The 20,934-nt window shown below is 44.7% G+C and overlaps 1 protein-coding gene and 1 non-coding gene across 4 annotated transcripts in view; both read left to right on the forward strand.

Annotated features, from left to right (window-relative positions):
* LOC148030757 (ultraviolet-B receptor UVR8-like) overlaps positions 1–17,667 on the forward strand; it is a 59,823-nt gene extending 42,156 nt beyond the window's left edge. The window contains exons 10-14 of one of the 3 annotated variants that reach the window (XM_087684265.1): positions 15,569–15,679; positions 15,886–15,996; positions 16,082–16,138; positions 16,221–16,286; positions 17,114–17,667. In XM_087684265.1, the coding sequence (XP_087540391.1) occupies positions 15,569–15,679; positions 15,886–15,996; positions 16,082–16,138; positions 16,221–16,286; positions 17,114–17,122 (354 nt within the window). In that variant the 3' untranslated portion in view covers positions 17,123–17,667. Of the gene's footprint in view, positions 1–15,568; positions 15,680–15,885; positions 15,997–16,081; positions 16,139–16,220; positions 16,645–17,113 lie in introns of those variants that run through there. The other 2 variants (XM_087684263.1, XM_087684264.1) reach the window with 2 other exon arrangements.
* A 370-nt stretch (positions 17,668–18,037) lies between these two features.
* LOC148030758 (small nucleolar RNA U3) lies at positions 18,038–18,272 on the forward strand. Its single transcript, XR_015692055.1, has one exon. It is a non-coding gene; the product is annotated as a small nucleolar RNA U3 (small nucleolar RNA).
* Positions 18,273–20,934: the final 2,662 nt, after the last annotated feature.

Consider the following 20,934-nt stretch of genomic DNA (forward strand, 5'->3'; position numbering starts at 1 on the left):
CCATCGCCTCTATAGTCTTGGTAGGCCACTGGGCAGCCGACGTGCACCCTTCGTCCAATGCCTTGGCTGCTTTGGGGTGGGACGCCTTGGGGTAAATAAACGTCACAGTGGTTGGCCCATTGGTCACGAACTGCAGCCGATTGCTTGATGGACACGAACACTAGCTGTTTGTACACTTGACGATCTTGTACCGTAAGCTCTGATACCAGTTGTTGGAGTTATAATTGGAGTGAGCAACAGACTATGGCTTTGTGTAAACATAGAGCTCTATCTAGTAACAATGAGCTCCAAATGGTACAATCTCATGTGGGTATGAAGGGCCTAACTCTAGCGCGAGCAATAATCCCCTGTATCCGCCTAGGAAGGTGTCGTCGATGTTTGTGTCGAGGCCTAGGACATCTGGATCGGCTAAGCTGAATGGCTCGATGAATTAATACTCCTCGTCTTTGTGTGGATTGTGGTGGTGGGAGAGGCTCTCGTGTGGACTTTGGCTGTAATTGTATTGAAGTCTTTTGAGTCTCCTTTGCAAAGAACTCTGTGAGCTGCCTCTGCGAAGGGCCTCAGTGTCCTGGAAGAGCTGTACTTCTGAGGCGCATGCCATGAAGTCGTCGTATCTCAAGAAGAAAGAGACCAAGGCATCGCTGATCGGTAGAATCCATGACTCTGGATAGTGGTCCAAATCCGTCTCTAAATAGATAGTGGAAACGACCACAGACCTCATAATACGCTGGGCAGCGGCATATATAATGCTCCTCTGTCTTTGGCTCTAATTGGCATATCTGGCATATGCGCCTCTCTGGTGGAATGGATCTATAACTGCCGGTCTCAATCTCTAGCTGATGTGAGGAGGTACGCAACTGGCCAATAGTACATCTGATCCCATGGGAAAGGTTGGTGTCCATGTATCTTGGGCGAACAATGAATCCATCGTTAGTAGTGTGAAGGAAATGCTCGTGGTAGAAAGCCAACTTTGTCCTTAGCTCTTGCCTTGGCATCAGCCATGTTCGCCTGATATCGTGCTGGGTAAGATACATCCTGATGATCATGCGAATCTCTAACTTGCTTAGATCAAGAGATGGTGCATCAAGGGAGTACTGCAAGGGGGGTAACTTGTCCATGCTAAAGCCATGCAGCTCAAACCAGGCCAACATCTGTCATACCAACATGAAGTATCACCTTCTCTAGCAAGTTGCTTGGAGGACTCAAGGGCCAACCGTGCATATCTGTGTCTGGGTAAGTCCCATAGGCTATGTGTGTATGTGACCCATCGGGTGAGGGTTTCTACTACAATCGGTGTAGCTGCTAGCCCGGCTTTGATGATCTCATGCGACACTGAGGCCTTACATCCGATCATCCTAGATATCATGGACACTAGGGGTTTCTCCATCGACCTCCATCCATCATAAGTGCGCCTTGATCTGCTACGGTGGTCAAGATTGGGTCTCCATATCTGTACTCCATAAAGTAGTGTGGATGTGACTAGTGTATCGAAGAGCCATAGCTTGGTGCGGGGTTCTTGGAATTGCACCTGTGAGCACATCCTCTCCAAACCACCTAGTGTTGTGTATTTGCGAGTCAGTCTAGTGTCTACAGCCTCTCGCATGGAAAAGGCGGGCCTTGTGAATAAGACTCGCAGGTATGTACAAGAATCCACATACTCCAGTTCCTCAGATCCATATGTGAATTTAGGCGCTGATCTCTTGACCCACTGTGGTGTAGTATTAAATGCCATCACCTTGGTTTTACCAAGGTTCACTAAAAGTGCACTGTCCCAAGTATAGGAGTGTAATGCGTCCAAGTGTCTCTGTAGACCCTTTGGAGAGTCAGCTATCAATACAATGTCATCTGCATACAATAAGAGAGGTATCCAAGTGCCAGCTAGTGGAGCTTCTCTATCTTCTTCTTGTAAAATGTAATCAGCAATCCCATCAATGTATAGGCCAAATAATGTTGGAGAGAGGGGGCATCCCTGCTTCACCCCAATGGTGGAGTAAATAGATGCCGAAAGGCCCTCAGGTGTCCGGAGGCCCTTAGGTGTCTGGACTCTGTCCACAACTCTCTCATACAGTGCCGAAATACTCCAATTGAGCTCTTTCTGTACTCCCATGACATACAGTCAGTATCAGCCTGTCTCTCGGTACTGTGTCAAAGGCTTTGCGGAAGTCCACAAAGCAGCAGTAGGTCCGTTGGGCATGGGCCCTTCCCTTCTCAATGATCGCTTTGAGTGAGAGGATGTGATCCAATGTGGAGAAGCCTCTCCTAAAGCCAGCCTGTCCCTGTGCTCTAAGACCCCACATCTCTGTCCACTTGCTTAACTCATGCTCAAGGATTGAAGCATATAACTTAGCCAATGTATGCCCAACCATGATAGTTCGATAGTTACTGGATAGAGTAGGGTCCCGTGACTTGATGGACACAATAGTGTTCGTGCTCACGCTTTCTGGTAGGCCTTCACACATGGCTTTATTAAAGATGTAAGCTAGGAAACTTGCCACGAAATCTCTAGCATGGATCAAGTGCTCGGCTACTAATCCATCATGATCTTGTGCCTTTCCTCTGCTACATTTGTCAATGGCCTCTCAGACCCTACTTTCTGTAAAGAAAGTGGTGGTCTCTGGGCAAGGCTCAAGTGGATCAGGAAGAGGTGGCTGACCCTCCAGAGTATAAAGACTAGCTGCATACTCCTCCCATACAGCGGTGGAGGTAATAGGTGTGGTCGGGCAATGCTCTCTGAAAAGCTTACAAGCCTCTTGAGAGTCTTGGCTCAAGAATAAGTGATATAGGTCTCGCTCCAGCTGGGCCAAGAATGTTCTCTTCTTCCACCGTGTGAGGTGTCTAAAGAGTATCTGTGTTTATCTGTTGGTAGTGAACCCCAGTGCTATCTCTCTCTGTAGCCATGCTCTGGTCTCACGGCACTCATCATCATACCAGTTCTTCCGGGGTGTCACCTCGGTGGAGGCTCTCTGTGTGGGTCGTGAGTGTGGGAAGGCTACACCTGCAGCGATGTGTAGGGCCTCACTGAACTGCTGAGTCAGCTCCTGTAATGGAATGTCGGGGTCTGCATCATGTAACAATCTAAGGATCTTTGCCTCATAGGGATCCTCTGTCTCTCTGGAAAAGAGGCATCTCAGGTGTCGGTGAGCTGCATGATGGGTCTGCGTATCAGTGAATTGGAGGTCGATGGTGAATGATAGGTAGGCATGATCCATTGCAACTCCGAGAAGGCGTGGGGATATTGAGAGGTCTTGGATGTGTGAGAGAGAGAGAGTACGATTTGATTTGGGTGTACCAACAATGTGTTGGTACACAAATAATAAAATGTATTTATACTTAGGGCACGTAATGGTGCATTCACATGAACAACTAAATAATACACGTGTACTATACACGAAGGTGAATAAAGGGCATTTATCCCAACATTGCAGACACAATTTGAGCTGGTCGCTTGTTACGCTCGCTATTAAATGCGCCTTCAGCTGCAATTGGTGCCTTGTAAGCTGCTCACGACAATTGTCGCCTACAGAAACTGTCTCACTGCTTGTCACGACTGCATGATTGCTAGTAATGATTGCTTGCACCGATTCTCATGCTGTGATACCAATTTGAAGAGTGCGAGGGGAAGCAATCAGTATATGTACGTTGATCGAGGTGTTGCAGCGTGAATGAGAGAGTGAGTCGACGGATTAGTGTGTATCAGTGTGGTACACACATAGACTAAAAGAATGTATTAACACTTCGGGTACAGTACACTTACACCCGCAAGGATATGTTGAAATGTGTAAAGTAATATACACATAAGAGTAGCGCAAGGGCCTTCACACCTAATAGTCCCTCCACCATCTTCCTCCGCGCAGCCCGTTGAATCTCGTCCATGTTGAGATGCCCATAACGAGTATACTAAAGCAGTTCAATCTCGTGGGAAGTCCTCGTGGCTAAACATGTTAGCGTACAAAGTCCACCCTCTATACCTGTCCGAAGAGCCGCTCTTGTAGACTCATCCTTCACAATCACTGCATCTCGAGTGAAAACCAAACAGGTATCCAGCTTTGTAAGACCATAGACAAACAGCAGGTTAGAACCCAAATATGGTACATAAAGAACTTTGGTGGATGACGATCGTCTATTGAGCAATAGAAGAATAGTCCCCATGCCACAAATGAGAATTGTAGAATTGTCACCAGTGGTGATGGTGACCCCTCAAGAACTCACATCCGAAACTCATCCCTCATATCCTCCAACCAATTGATATAATCCTTTGTGAAAAGAGAATCATCAACAACGAGCATGTGTAATTTCTTCTTGAGATTAATCTAGTGTACAAATGTCTATTGATGGTGCTAAGAAGAAAGCTTTGTCCACACTTCGGTTGCTTTCTGCAACCTATGCACATGCACTAGGAGAGAATCCTATAAGCACAAAGAGGAAAGATTGTGCTCTAGAGTTGAGCCGATCCCATAAAGCCGTGTGATTCATCAATGATTCAACAATCGGATTCTCTATTGGATAGGGAATAGGGTGGGTAACAAACTCCCAAAGATCGAAGGTATGAAGGATACACTCCAACTTACACGACCAAACCAACTAGTTTGAACCATCGAGCCGGTCTTCTTTGGGCAAAGAAGGGAGTATGGGCTCTTGTATAGAGGGTGCCATGGATGGTATATGGATGCCAGTAGAACGTGCCTTCTAGGAAACATGGAGAGAACGGGGAGGAGAGTAGTCACATACAAACAAGCTAGGTGACCTCCATTCTTCACGATGTGCATGATAGTCTTTGCGATAATCCCGCCGCCTTTCGGAGGAGTGATGAGAATGCTCCTCATCTATATCATCAAAGTCATGAAATTGATTGTAAGATATCTTTGATATCTTGTGGGACACCTACAAGAAATATGTGTTCTGGCTAGAGAGGGCCACAAAGCAGGAGAAAACAGCTATGAGATCACAAGAAAGTCAATGGAGAGGGTCTGCATTTGCTAAGGAGAGGTCGCCTAGCCAAGAAGCATGTGTGTTTGCTGCAAAGGACTATCACCTGACTAAGGAAGCTTGTTGCCTCTAGCAAGAGAGGAACTTAGCAACAAAATAGGTACCTAGCAGAAGAAAAGTTGTTGCCTCCAAGAAAAAGGCTACATTTAAGTAGAATGCTATGCAACAAGGCCACTTGGCAACTTGGAGTGGTCTCCTCCATGAGAAATTTGCTCTTTCTTTGTTAGGCGATGATACTGTGTGAGTGTGTAACAGAAAGGAAACATGAACACAGAGAGAAAGGAACAGAGAGAGATTGCAAGAAAAGAAAAAAGAAATTTGCACTAAAGAAGGGAAAAATGCATGAAATCCATAGCATCGATGAGGACACCAGATCATGATGATGAAGGTAGCACTTGAGATGGAGGAAGATGGCAGAGTCAAAGTGTACACTTGCCATAGGGAAGATTGAAGAATATCAAGGACCAGCCAACTAAGGGCTATATATAGCCAAACCCCTTAAAAATTGGCTAACCTGCGTATAGGGCTTGAAATATGACCAACTAGCATTAAATGTTGGCAAAAATATCAATCGCCAAAGAAAAATCCCAACAAATGTGGACAGTGTTTTGCAGGTGAAGGTAGATTAATGTATGCAAAAACCACTCAAGAAGTGCACACAAAATCCCAATTGGAGTAGAAAATGCACTAAAAGGCAATAAAATGGCTACTCTAGAATGATCTACCTCCTTCATCAAAACAAGTAATAGATAGGTCAAAGCTCCTAAAGTCCTCCTTTAACTCAATCTGATGCTTACATACACGAGAAGACAATGCATGACAAACATGATTGCTAACAGAAATCCCTCTCTAAAAAGGCAATGGAAGTGCACTCTAATCTCGTAATACATTGGACATTTGCATAAGTAGTGCTTCTTTGTCTCTGGCTCGATCTGACAAAGCTAGAAAATCATCTCCTCTCGACAAAGGCAGTTTGCATTGTATCTACTTGTTTGGATCTATAGCTAGTGTGAGGATGTATAGAGCTGTCCAATGCCACATCATACCCCATGAGACAAGTGTGCATCCATGTATCTTGGGTGGATAACAAAGCCATCGGGGGATATGTGCATAAAAGGCCTTTGGTAGAAAGCCATCTTTGTCCCTAGATCCTTCATAGATGTCACCCATGTCCTAGGTGTGTGTATCTAAATGATATCCATCTTGATGATGCAGCTCAACTTCTCTTGGTCGAGCTCCAAGTGAGAGCAATCCAAGCTCTATTGCAATGGTGGAAGGTGATCCACGTGTATAAAGTTATGGCTCTAGTGTGAGCCGCGACTCTCTTTCTCAGCAAGGTCCAAAGCCTATGCAAGAAAGTCATTGTCTCGGGCTCGAGAGTTGAGCTGATCCCCCCAGGTAGCTTGATCAGGGGATGTCCCATCATGAAGAGACTCTCAAGGACGAGGAACGCGAATTGAGATAAGGTCCTAGTAGTTGAAAGGATCAAGAATGCACTCCACCTTGCGTGACTAGAGGGGATAGTTTGAGCCATCCAGTTGGTCTTCTTTGGGGGCAGAGGGCAAGATTGGCACCTAATAAGGAGGAACAAGAGTTTGAGGACGCATTGAAGGGGCCCTTTGAGATAGGTGCACAAACAGAACAAGGAGGAGATTGGGGGGCAGAACAAGGGGGCGACTTCGAGTGATGATAGTTGCGCCTTTGCTCAAACGAGTGATGAGATTGGATCTCCTCATTTGAGTTATTAAAGAGGTTGAATAGGTTCGGATAAGACATTCTGCACACACGTAAGAAATCTGCATTTGATGTGACAACAACCTTGCGTTTGTAAATGGGAGTGATTGGATTGTTGTCGATTGGTCCACAGAAGATGATGACTAGTGGAGACGAGCAAACGCGAGGTAGGACAGACAGTCGTCAATGATGTAGATGCCAATGAAGCCCAAATGGTAATGATTGCTACTAGATGAAGTTGCCAAGGTGTGGATGATGCTACCCGACCTCCAAGAAGGGCCGCTTTGCACAAGAAGGGTGCTGATGCAAAAAATTCAGGTGCTGTTGGCTGCGTTTTGGGCAGCCTGGGTGGTCTCCACTGAAGATCTCAAGTCTATGTTCTTCACTTAGGCAATGATACCATGTGAGTGCAATGGAAGAGGAACACAAACACAGAGAGAGAAAAGAAAGAAAGAAAGTTATATTAACGTCTTCTAAAGACCAAAACTGGCCTATGAGACAAACTGTGATACAACTGATGAGGTCCAGCTATCCAAAATAAAAGTGCTGAATGAAAAGCTAAAAACTGGAAACTGAAAATACGGTGCTGTGAGTGTGATAAGTGTCGTATATGTGTGTGCGTATGTAGCTCTGGTACTCCAGATAATGGCTACAAAAGGGGAACAAATGTCGGCTGTGATAGGGGAACAACTGTCGGCTGTGATAAAGTGGTGCGATGTGTATATGTAACAGATGCAGGGAGATATACTATCCTGGGATGTAGTAGCAGTCGTCGAAGTCGCTAATAGCAGGTGATCCCTCCTGGATGCAGAATGTGGTACATCGGCGGTGGAGAAAGAGCAAACTGGAGATCTGAGATCCAATGTGTCGAGTGTCGTCGGATCTCAGTCTGCTGTCGATGTAGATCAAGAATCCTCCGGATCTCCTGTCGGTGTGGCTGTGGGGTTCGAAACCCCCGGATCCTCGTGCGGCGTCGGGTACGCTGGTCCTCAGCCTGCTGTAGTGTGAGCCCGGAGGTTTGACTGGAGGCTGGTATAGTAGCTCTCACTCTGTCTGTTTGAAAGAACTGTGTAATAGTCGTCTGGGTGGGCCCCTCTCTGACTGGGACCCGCTGTGTGCTCTGCTCTCTGATGTGCCATGCCTCTCCCAAAAAACGGCCAAATGATCTCTGGTCCATATCAGTCATACATCCCTGAAGTGAGCTGCTCAATGTGTATCTAGATCTCAACACTAAGTATACCGGGCATCTGAGAACAAAATGCTCCTCACTCTCCATCTCTGATCTGCAAAGGGGGCATATCCTCTCCTCCCGTGGGATGCCACTGGCTCTGCCACTCTCAATCATTAGTTGATGTGATGATACCCTAAGCTGCCAATAAGAACTCTCAATCGATGTGGCATATAGATCTGCATATATCTCGGAATCTCTATGAATCCCTGCTCTGATATGCTCAAGAATTGTGTATAATAATGTGCCATCTTCGATGGCAGTGGCTGTGCAGGGCTGACCCATGTCCTGTGTATATAAATATGCCATATCTCCTGTCTGATGACTCTGTTCCTCTCAGAGAGAGAGAGGGTGTAAGTGGGAGCCTGAGTATCTTATAGAAGAGGTGGGAGTCTATCAATGTTCAGCCCATGTCTGTCAAACCAAGCTCTAGTCTGTGCATACCATGATGTGGTATCCCCCGCTCGAGCCATCTCCTGAGATGCCATATATGCTCTATATGCAATGCGATCTCTGTCCATATCCTGAAATCTGTGTAGGAAGCATACTGTCTGAAATAATGCCTCGACTAGCATGGGCGGTGTGGCAAGCTCTGCTCGCACAATGTCATGTGGGACTGAGGCCTTGCTGCGAATCAATCTAGATATCATGATCACTTGAGGTCTCTCCATCAATGTCCATACATAATCGGCAAGGCCTGGCCCCCATATAACTGCTCCATACATCAGTGCTGGAGTGACTAGAGTATCAAAGAGCCACCCCTTGGTGCGGGGCTCCTGGAAATGTGCCTGATAACACTGTCGCTCCATAAGAGCCAATGCTGAGTATCCTCTAGTGAGGCGGTCACGAGCTGTCTGTGTCATCGAGAAAGTCCCTGAAGCTGCTGTAAAGGTGACTCCCAAATATACATATGATCCAGTGACCTCAATACTCCCTCCTGCTGCCATGAAAATACTCTGTCTGCGTATCTGAGCTGATGTATGGAATATAAGAACCTTGGTTTTACCAAGGTTCACTGTCATGCCTCTCTGTATGCAAAAATCATCCAATGCTAATAAATGCTGCTGTAATCCTTGAGCTGAGTCTGAGACCAACACAATGTCATCTGCATATAGTAAGATATGAACTGTGGCTCCACTGAGATCTATACCTCCACCGGCTCGCTGTTGAATAAACTCTGCTATCTCATCAATGTATAGCCCAAATAGAGTCGGTGAGAGTGGGCATCCTTGTTTCACACCAATGGTGCACAGAGAGAGAGAGAGAGAGAGAGAGAGAGAGAGAGAGAGAGAGAGTAGGAGATGAAGGGAGAAATACTCCACTGAGTGAATAGATAAGCTGAATACAAAGAAGAGGATTGATCAGCTCTTGCACGCAGCCCAGAGCATCAGTGAGGGCATCAGATCAGGCTGATGAAGATTGCAGCACCAAGTTAGAGAGTGCAAAGTTTGCAAGATAGAATATATGAGAGTGGGGAATGGCTGCGATATATATATATATATATATATATATATATATATATATATATATATATATAGATAGATAGATAGCCTTCCATCTCGAAAATCGGCTGATCGGCCAAGGGCTCCGCCCAAACTGACCGATAGGCATCAGGCACCCCCAAACATGGGCTGACCAGAAAATAAATGCGCACACTAAATAATACCAAAGCTCCTAAGCCTCTGTCACAGACTTTGATAGGAGCTCACAATCAGGAGATGATAGAATGACACGACTAAATCAAGCAAGCTGTCATGACCACATGTATTTTTGAAACCTCACTTAAGATATGGATTAATTTTTAATCACATGGTTAGTAAATGATGCACATGTGAGGTGTAATTGGGGTTAGAGTAAATTTACGAGCCCGAGACTTGAAGAAATTATGGGATGTCGAAGGCAAAAGTTGCTATAAGTTATGCCGTAGAGGTACTTGCTGGTATCTGGTGCTAGTTGTTGACCTAGGTCATTCATTTGGCCATAAGTGTTAGTTGGTGACACTAGAGAAGTGGCATTTAATGGTATCTAATGCCAATTTGATGGTCAAAGATGGCGTAGAGAACACTTGGGAATGGAAGTTGCCTAGCCAATTTAATTATTGGCCAGTTAGATTATTTTTCAAGGCACCGAAATGAATTTTCAGTATTTAAAGACTGAAAATTAATATTTAATTATGGATAATGTTGGAAAAACCATTTGGGAAGGCTGCCACTTGTCAAAAATGCGCATGCAAGACTGAAAAACGTCTTTAGAGGTTGGAGAGAGGCATTTTTAGTGTATTCAGTCTACAAGAGAGAGGGAGGAAATGTTGCTAGTCTGATTTGTAGCCATTGGAGGACCTTCTGAGGCAGCCAGGGGTTGGAGAAGACTAATCAACAACAAATGATAGCATCTATAGGCTGTTGAGATAGGGCAGCAACAGTAAATGACTAATTTTCTTCAGTTCTTTGCATCTACATGCTGTTGTGGTAGGGCAACAGTTGCATTTGACTGATTTTCAGTCATTTTTCGTGACAGAACTCTGAAATTTCTCTCTCTACAGCTTCCTCTCTCATCTCCCAACCATTTTACAGGCTTGCTCCGAAGATCTCAGCATTTGGACCTTGGAGGTTGAGAAATTGCAAATTTCTTTGCTATAAATCTTAATTTACAGCAGGAGTTAGGGTTTAGCAATAGCCTTAGGAAGTGAGCTAGAAATTGGAAGCTCTAGGACTTGGATTCAACAAGGCTGAAGGTGAATTTCACCTAAATTCAGGTGGAGGACTAGCCAACCATTGAATTTGGGGCATTTCCATCATCCATGAAGTGGGTGAAGGCCAATTGATTGCCAGAGTCAAGGGACAAAATAGATTGAAGACTTACTTGTCACTTTGGACAGCAAGGGGAGTTGGGATTGCAAAGGGGATCGGGAGAATCCTATTGTAAATCAACTTTTTATTCAATAAAGCCAAAGAAATACCGAAAGGGGCCCCAATTTTGGGGCCAATCAGGTGTGCATTGTCCAAGATCAGCAGGTAAATATGTATTTTCAGATTTGCATTACTTGTTTTCTGTTGTAATGAAGTTGTAATCAGGGATTTACCGCCCATCCACAGAAGGCAGGCTGTTTGCACAGGCTAACAGAAATGAGACAAGCCAACATTGATTGGCCCCAAGACCTTGGCACCCCTTGCTGTATTTTTTGATAAACTGCAGAAGGTGCTTAGATACAACAGAGAAAGGCCAACACTCTGAAAATGTAGGAGACTAGCTTGAAAATTGGAAATTCATTTAAGTTCCCTCAACTGAAATCCTTCTTTTCCAACAAACCAAGTCTCAAATCCTTGACAAATTTGGATAGAATTGCTGTTCTCGCCAAGTGGCAACCCTAATCCTCAATTTGCTTCTTGATTTGAATGCTTGGGGAGCCAAATTGAGTTCTCTCCCTTGTCTGCAATTCAGCTCTTCTATAGACCACCGGATATCCCTAATCTGCTGTCAATTGGCTGAATTATAGTAGCAAACTTTCATGCATAATTAAGACATGCATCCACACATGGTCTGATTCTTGCTGGTTACAGACTGGGATCAGCAAAATCCCAGCAGGAACCTTTCAAGTCCAAAGACCCGGCAGGCATTTTAGAATACTAGATTGGTCATGCATCAGGTGTGGAAGCACTAGGGGGGGAGATTGTTTGCCCAAAAATAGTCCAGCAGCAGTCGCCTGCCCCAAATTATGCATTAAGCAGCTGTTGTGCCCCTCTTGTCTCCAACAGCTGTCACCAGCCCTTGTTGGGTCTCTAGTTAAGTCGCCTGCTGCAGATCAGTGCTCAGCTGCTGTCAGTTGGAACTTGGCCAAAATGGTGGCTTAAATCAGGCGAACCTTGCTTGTGCTGATTGTGGTCCCACCCGCGGAACTGCCCTTCCTAGCCCTTTTCTGGCCTTGCATGGCTCTGATCATGGCTGAATGCCATGTGGCAAACCTGCCCATGCAAACTCAGCCTCTACAACTGAATTTCCAGCCATTTTTAATTTGACAAATTGAAAAATACTTGGCCTTGCCCAAGTTTTGGCCACTGCCCAGCCTCACTTTTAAATCTCTAAGCACTATGAACTTGAAAGTGTTGAAACATTTTACAAACCTTAGTTGAAATCATTGCGTGATTGAATTCCCCAACCCCCATGATGCCAAAAGTCATTCCCAAGGGGCTTTTCAATCTCTTTGACCAAGATCTACACAAGCCACTTGGGATCAATCACTATATCTTGGTAAGTCTTGTTGCAATAATACTCGTCACATGAGTATTGGTATGCCACAATTTGAAGCATTATATGAATACAAGATTCAAGTGCCCTCAACCCTCTTTCATGATGACATGAAAACCCAAGCTACAGAAGAGCTCAAGAAGATGGAGGCACTTATCAAGCAATGTAAAGATAACTTTTGTAAGGCGCAAGAAATTATATTGACGAGAAAAGATAACATTTAGACTTTGAAGAAGAGGATTGGGTTTTTTTGAAGGTTCCCAAATCTAGCTATATACAAAGAGGCCACAGTAAGTGTGGGTACACCATAAACATGGCAAAACACCAGAGCCTGTCGTAGAAAAGGCTAAGTGTGGGTACCGCAAACATGATGGTCATCCGGAGACTGTAACAGGGGCCTCACAAAGTATATAGAGGTTGTAGTACAAGGCTACATGAGGAGTTTACAAGCTTATGATAAGGACATTTGGGCTAGGCATTACAAGGCTAAAAAGTCTAGTAAAAAATTGGGTCAAGGATTGTCAGGACCTTGGAGTTTTCAGCATTTCTTTTCGCATAGATCTTCAATTTATTGTAAGTCTTCTTGTCGGTGTAGTCGAGCGTGCTCTTTTTTGATCTTATACTTGTTTTTCACTTTGCTCTTTTGGTCCTTTTCTTCATGGTCTTCTTTGCTTGCCCTAGTCTTCATGTCCATGTCCCCCTCAAGCAAAGATATCATTATCTTTGAGGCAGCGAAAATGTCTACTTTCTCCAAGGTAGTAGCCATGTTTTCAAGTTTTTCAAATGAATACATTGATGGCACTTGAATTCTCACAACTCCATTTTTCCATACAAGTAGATAAAGTACATCTTCTATGTGGTACAAGTGAGTAAAAATGATTGCACTTCTCTTTATGAATGACATCTTCATGAAAAACTTCATGTTTGTCATTGAAAATCAGCTTCAAATCTGAGATAAATTAGTAGTGAATTGATTCTTGAATGTGCTAAGAAGCACAAGTGATGGGGTAGTGTCAATCCTACTATGTAGTATTAAAAGATATTATGGTTTTGAAGATGATGATTCTTGTTGCTTGGTGTTTGATGTTACCCCTTCGGCTTGAAACCCCTCCTTGATGGTAAATCAATTAAATATTTGTGGGAAGACTGAGTGTTGTAGCAGATCTTGAATGGTAGCAACTGTACTTGATTGAAAAGAGTGAGAAATTGAAGAGCTTGAGACTTGTAGTAGCACTGATGTTGTCTCGTTGAGCTTTGATTTCTCCAAATCTTCCAAAGCTTGATGAAATATTTGCTAAACATTGAGTGATTACTCAATTCAGAGTGGTAGGAGCTTGAGTGTGCCAAGAGGAGTGAGAAAATGAAGAAAATTGAAGCTTTAGCAAGTTTGGCTATGGCTTCTTGGATTAGGGCTTTGACCCAGGCCTGGTTTTTCACTAATTGTAGGAGCTATGGTGGATCATTTTGAATTTTTTTAAAAAATGGAAATGAAGGTCTCTTTATGCTCTATAAAAGCCCTATGCTAATCGTCTAGGTCACTGTTGATTCGTGACGCACAGATCTGGAGAACGTGAACGGGTGCAGTTTTGACAGCGATCGCGAATTTTCGTAATGTCGGGCCGGTTGAGCAGTAATGCCGCCTTTAAGGCTACAAGAGGGAGCGCCTTGAGGTTAGAAAGATATCCTTAGGAGTCTTGTAAAGATATTGCCTTTGGAGAGAGATCCAAGTACTCCATGAAGGGTATGCCCTGCAGACCACAAACTGAGGTTATGGCAGCAACTGATAGAAGTGACAATGTTGAGCTCCAGATAGCCAAATATTATGGATTGATGTGATGTAGGGAAGCCTTGGAGCCTTGGGAGTCAAGGAATAAATCTTCAAAAGGAAGCTTGGAGAGGTATGCCCTGTAGAGAAAGTTATAGAAGCTTAAGGAAGATAGGTTGAGTTGACTTGAGGTTAAGAGGTACTGAGAGAGCAAAGAAGGGAGTCATGCCTTGCCTAATTGGGATCTAATACCATGTCAAAAGATGCGGGATCTAGAGCATGGCAGATGCTATGGCGGATGGAAGATGAAGACCAAACTCATGATGACATAGACAAGTAGAGACAAATTGTTACACAAGTGAATTAGGTTCCAAGATGGCAGCTTGGACTCATAAACACAATCTTGTGTAGGGCTGACAAAGGCAAGACACTTAACTGAAAGTACAAAGCATCATGACATTGTATTCATTCCATATATCAAAAAGTGGTAGTCAAGTACAACGCTTTATAGTTGTTGGATAAGTAGCAGTTTCCCTTTCTGTGCATATGGGATTTAGTCTGCCTGCATGTCCTAAGCCTAGAACTGCCTCATACAAAGAGGCCACAATAGGTGTGATTGCAAATATCTTAACAATTGGCACTTGTCCTCCACATCTTCTGCCATTGTGTCCCATTGCCCAAGCTAGGATTGTTGGTCATCGTGACCCACATTCAACTTAATCTGACTAATGCATAACATGTGCACAACTTAATTATCCCAGCATTAAGTTAAAATTCATGAGCTCATGACAGTTACACTTCTCTCTTGGCCATGAGCTATTGGAGAGAGAGAGGGATTTTCCTTTCTCAATAGCAATATGGTCACAAGTTACTGATAGTTCTTGAATAACAGCTTGTGAGTTGGTCTCATCCCTATGGATCCCACTTGGGAGGTATAAACTTTTGGAGATTCAGAGGTTGTGGATGCTTCTAGTTATTGGATGATGGGTTCATCGATTTGGCTTCTTGAAAATGGCTGCCGTTTCTTTTGTGAGATTTGTGGAAACCTCTCGCCATTAGTTCCTTTGTTGTCCAGTGGTGAGGAAAGTTTGGTCGTTGCTGTCAGCCATTTAGTCTTGATTGGTAGGCCTATTGATGCTTTCAAAGGACTGGGTCTTTGGACATCCAAGTTTGTGGATCTTGTGCAGCTTGATGTGAAAGTGCACTTTCACCTTTTATGCTTCTGGGATTGTTGGCACATATGGACAATGAGAAATGCATTCATTTTCGATTCTTCTTCTGGAGTGCAGAGTTATATAGTCCGCTTGAGAGGCCACCTTCATTGGCAGCTTGACATGATTTAGCTGCTGGGTATTCTCCCTTGATAGGATTTGCTTTCTTGGGACACTGCAGTTCTTTGACTCCCCTGCAGACCATCTAGTCCCTTTGTATTTGTACTCTTGGTCATGCTGTACTTTTTAGATATATTTTGGTAAATAATACAATTACCCTTGACGAGAGAGAGAGAGAGAGAGAGAGAGAGAGAGAGAGAGAGAGAGAGGGTTATCGGGAACTCCAAATCCAATTCTTTCTGTGCTCAGTTTCTGATGCTGTTTTTACCTCAATCACAGGCACACAGCCTAGTAGGGAGCTTGACAGACTTGGAGTGCTCTCCTGCCCCCATCTCCCTCTATGTCTACGAGCCTGTTTGTGTGTGCACGCCTGTGTGCACGTGTGTATGGGTGCGCTGCAATCCCTCTTTGCTTTTTTGGGCTTCAAAAAGTGGAAATTACTGTTCGTGCATGTAATTGAAGTTTTCCTTTACACTCCCATCTTCTTATAAGCCCCTGGCAAGTTGATATAGACTGCAGACTGGAAAGGTACTTGGAAATAGTCCCCTGTGGGTTTAAGCTGTGGGAAACTGAAATTAGACGGGTCAGTTTTGCAGGTATATGCATGGGGCAGAGGTGAGCATGGCAGATTAGGCTTCGGTGATGATAAGAGCAGTAAGATGGTTCCTCAGAAAGTTCAGTTTTTCGACGATGAAACGATTGTCCAGGTTTGAGACATTAACTAATTCAAGCCTCTCAAGTGATGTAGCTGCTTTGTGCTTGAAACTGACTCTTTATTCTGGATACATCAAGGTCTCTTGTGGTGGGACACACACTGTGGCTTTGTCATCCACGGGCCGGATGTTCTCTGTAAGAAGAACACCTATGTAAAATGTGTCCCAATGTACTGCATTATTGAATTTTCTCACACTACTTTTTTCATGATCATCAGTTTGGAAGAGCGGATCATGGACGGTTGGGGTATGATCGAGCTGTGACCACTGGACACCCTGTTAAGGTACCTGTAATGCTGCATCATGGGAGGAAAAAGGCAAGTTCCATGAATGGCAGAGCACACCTTTATTATGATGGAATAAGTGAGATTAGTCAGGACACCTCTGGTTCTTGGTTTGTCAAATACATTGCATGTGGGGGCCGACATACATTAGCCCTTACTTCTTGGGACCCTGAAGAGCAGAGCTAGAAAGGCTCGAAGCAGTTGCTTTGTTTTTACTCAAAGTGGAGCTTCACTAATGATCTTATCACTGATAGCTTGAAGCTGAACTACACTAGCTTACTCAGATTAGCCATTAACAGGGAGTAAAATTTTTGTGACCTATTTTGATATATAACAAGAGTATACTGTTGTATGATTATTTTGTGTTGTTGTGGCTATATGAATTGTCACCTGCTGTTGGAAAATTAATTGTGGTAGTGAAATTCTGGGATTAAAGGATGTAATGATTCTGAAAGGATCCCACCCTGTTGAAGTTTTGTGAAGAAATTTTGCAGTTTGATCTCAGCAGTGTCCTGAAATAGTCAGTCTGCAGACAGGTTTTTCCCTTTTCTGTGTTTCTAATCTCCACAGTTTAATGTCTAATGCGAGGTCGATGAAGGTGAGCTGAGCTGAACAAAATATGTTCTGCGTTTGCATGAAAGACTTCATTTCTTTATGCATAAATAGTATTTGCATTTGAAAGTCTATTTCTCTATGAAAGTTTCACGATGGTGAGCTGAATAAAATAACACGACACCTAAAGAGTAAATAACTTGTTTGGCAGTGTATATATGCATGTAAGGGATGTTGATAAAAGCATGATGGATGACCTGAACTGGCCTTTGCAGATGCAGTGAGGCAGTTAAATGAGACATGGCTGAGTAAGAAATGCAGCACTAAGGTGCTCAATGTGAAGGAGTCAGTTTAGGGAGTAAAGCTATTGGAATACAAAGGCTCCTAATGTCAAGCAGTCGATTAAAGAACCAGAGACAGAATAAGAGGCTTGGTAAACTTGCTGTCAAGCAATCAATCAATGAATAAAGCTATTGGAATATAAAGGCTTGGAAAGTACAAAAGGGTCCAACGTTACATAACCTATTGGAATATAAAGGCTGTGAAAGTTTGTTACATATGCTCAGATGTTGGACACTACACTGTTTTGAAGGCTTCTGCAAATCATTCAAGAATAGTTGTGTATTTTAGCCTTTGAGAATTTAGTTGGTTGCTTCAAGAAGAGTTATCCTTATGAGAACTAGAACGAGGACAAAACACTTGCTATCTAAGAGGGGGTGTTTCCATAGTGATAATAATGATATTTTGAGCATAAAGGTGGTGTGTGAGATGAATTAATTTCATAGAGATTATTATGGGAGCTTTTAATGGAGACAAAGCAAAGCAAGTCTACTGTCTTTAGCTATGCCTTCACAAATGAGGAATAGACTAGTTACATTTAGAAAAGTGTGCTTTTTTGATGTCCTTGACATCGTATTAAGAAACGACTCACCATTGACCCCTTGGGAAGTGTGAAAGATTGTTGTTTGACCATTAGCTTGAACACATTTCAAAGTTTAATGGCATGTTTGTAGGCTCATGTATGTTGCCCATGCAATTGCTCCAATTATGAATTAGGTCACATGAATGTGGCATGTTTAGACACACTCAATTGCCCCCAAGCCATTCGATGGCTCACAATGATACTTACGATTGCTCATGTCACAATTGCACCAAATTGTTCTAAACCATATGTTTTTGTGGGCGCCTTTTCCTTGTCAATGTTCTCACTGTTCTTGAATAGGATTTGTTCTATAGTTTGTACCTCTTGCATGGACATTCCAGTTCAGACAAGTCTGCACAGCTCGGAAGATGAGGCAAGGCTCCGCTGCTAGAGTGCGAATAATTTGTCGCGCGGGGACGAGAAGGGTTCGCCCTTCCCTCTCGGGTGCCTTGATGAACGTCCCACTGCGCTCATTCCGTCGGTGGTGAGGGTTGTCGGGCGATCTGACGGGTTCGGGTGCATGGTGGTCTGCCTTGTCGCGGCCACCCGGCTTACGGGCTTCACAAGCCCAAACTAAGGGATCACCATATGCGAGACATTCTGTTAGGAAGCAAGCGGGTTGGAATGACAATGCGATTCCTTATGGGCTTCAGAAGTCCAAACTAAGGGATCACCATAGCCGAGACATTCCATTAGGAAGCAAGCGGGTTGGAATGACAATGCGACTCCATCCAATCACTTTTGAGGCGAGCGAGGAAGCAGGTGGTGTCGTGTAGCCAAGGTCTCACACCCTAATGCTAGTCGCGCAAGAGTTCTCTCTTGCCGCACGAAAGTGAACGGTGAGCCATGAGATTCGATTTCCTTCAAGTTTGGTCTCAACTCGTGATAACACGAGGTGGATTCAAGATACAACTATGCCATGTTGCACCCCTTCAAGAAATTGAGTAGCGCGTGTGGTGACATGTCTAATGCCCACACCTGCTCAATTGCAAGGAGTATACGGTGATGTGTCTTGTACTCGTATACACTTGCCGCAGAGGAGTGTAGTATGTGTTGTGTGCGCGATTTACCCTCTTAAGTGGCATGGTGCTGGCAAGACCGCCAAGGGGAATTACCCGAGACACTCCTGTAGGACGCAAGGAATAAGCTTGAAGAATCGATGGAGACTCCATTCGGTCACTTTTGAGGTGAGCGAGGAAGCTAGTGGTGACGTGCAGCCAAGGTCTCATGCCCTAATGCGAATCGTGCAAAGGGAATCCTTTGTTGCACGAAAGAGTCCGGTGAGCCATGAACTCGTGCCTTCTTTTGAACTTGGTCTCAACTTGTGCTTTGAATGAGGTGGGTTCAAAAGTACGACGAGTACCATAATGCATCTTTTCAAGAAGTAAGATAGTGTTTGTGGTGACATGTTTGATGCCCACTCCTACCTTATTGCAAGATGTATGCATCGGGCTTTGTATACTCTTGCTGTAGAGAGGTGGATTATGAATACTTGGGCGTATTTTACCCAAAAAAATTGGAAAAGCAGCAGGGTTTTTTCCTTCACCAAGGGAAACTTAGGCTAACTCCAAGTACCCCGATAAGTTGAATAGACCATTGGGATTTTAAGGAAGTTGAGGCCGGAGACTCGCCGCGGGGCTTGCGCATCTATGCCAAAGCACTTCAAAGATAGGCCATAATGACTTGGGATGCCCCTACGGGGACATCTCGTCATGAAAGCCACGTAACCGAGAAGTGATGAGTTACGTCAAGTGAAGGAGTTGTGAAACCAACTTGGTAACCCAAGAGTATGCAGGACCCTCCCTCTCAATGATACCAAACAGGAGAGCTGGCTTGTGGGAGCGGGCAGAATGGATCTCAACATGCCAACGACTTCTTGGTGAAAGATAGTGTGCAGCTTGTCACGAATACGGAAGGAACGTAAAATGTGAAGTGAGGCCTCAAGGCCAAAGGGTTAGAAAACCCACGACGGGAGGGGAGGACCCGTAAAAATGTCCCGTGGCAAGACATCGATACGCAACGGAGTGGTAACTCGCCGCATTGACACTCCACTCCTGTTGAGGCTCCTTGGGGGAGAAGATGATACCCAGTAAGTGGAACGATGCCAGTGCGCTGTGTGAGGAAAAAGACAAGCTTGGTTGCCCGAAGTGAAGTGCCCTACAACCACGAGTAGTGGCGAGACAAGAATTCGGGTGGATGAAGCATGAAATGCTCCCCCGGGACTCAGCATGAAAAGGGTGAGGGGCAACACGAAACCTCATGATCCGTTTAAGAGCTCAAGGGGATGGCAACCCCGAGACGTCAGGAAACCAAGTCCGACCTTCGAAAAGGGTGAGGACCTAGTCCTAGAAAAATTGCCACAGATGACAAATAGGCAGGATCTCGGAGAAACCAAGGCTAACCCTCAAGAACAGGGTTGATGCCACGAGATCCCAACGTGCGTCATAGCACTCGACCTAGGCGACCGGATTGAGACAGGGGGCGATCCAACTGCCTAATGCACAGGTCCGTTTCGGGGGTGATTGATGATTTTTAAGGAAATGGACTCGAGCACACATGGTCCCGTGGAGCTACGAAGATCAAGTGAGGGCGAGAACTTGACTTCATTCCCTCCACATGCTTCATAGGGATGCTGGTCGCTTGCCACCTCGACTCGAACTTTGCTTATGTGCCTGCATAGATTTGGGCACTTAAGCGGGTGGGTGTTGGTTCTTGTAATGAGTTCAAGGTCTCGGGCGTGGCTTTGTTGAAACATGAGACAAATTGGCATGATTTGGGGACTGGTCATAGGGGAGTAGACATTCAATGCGTTGGGGAACACGAGGCCCCGCGAGGGGGTGTTGGCCCGTGAGAGGTGACGATGCTCCGGGGTGGCGGACTGGATATCGCCTACTCACCAGTCCCTAAACTAAAAAGTGAAAACCTGGAGCCAGGCGAGGTAAATGGCCTAGGGGTGGGTTTGCCTAACAAAGTGCTCCCCCCGAACGAGAAGTGTTCCTAAAGCATAAGAGATAGTTGTGCCAGCTGGGACTTTAAACCGGGGCAACGGAGAGGGTGGAAACCCTAATTCCCAGGCGTACCAGGATCGGAATGGAAGTCCTAGGTACCCAACCAGCGTCGTTACCCTAGCGATCTCTCGGGATTGAGGAGATGCGATCCCAATGGGGGCCGTGT

This window comes from Lygodium microphyllum, chromosome 9 (genome assembly GCF_053477565.2).
Source record: "Lygodium microphyllum isolate KBCC chromosome 9, Lygodium_microphyllum_v1.1.10, whole genome shotgun sequence".
Taxonomy (NCBI): domain Eukaryota; kingdom Viridiplantae; phylum Streptophyta; class Polypodiopsida; order Schizaeales; family Lygodiaceae; genus Lygodium; species Lygodium microphyllum.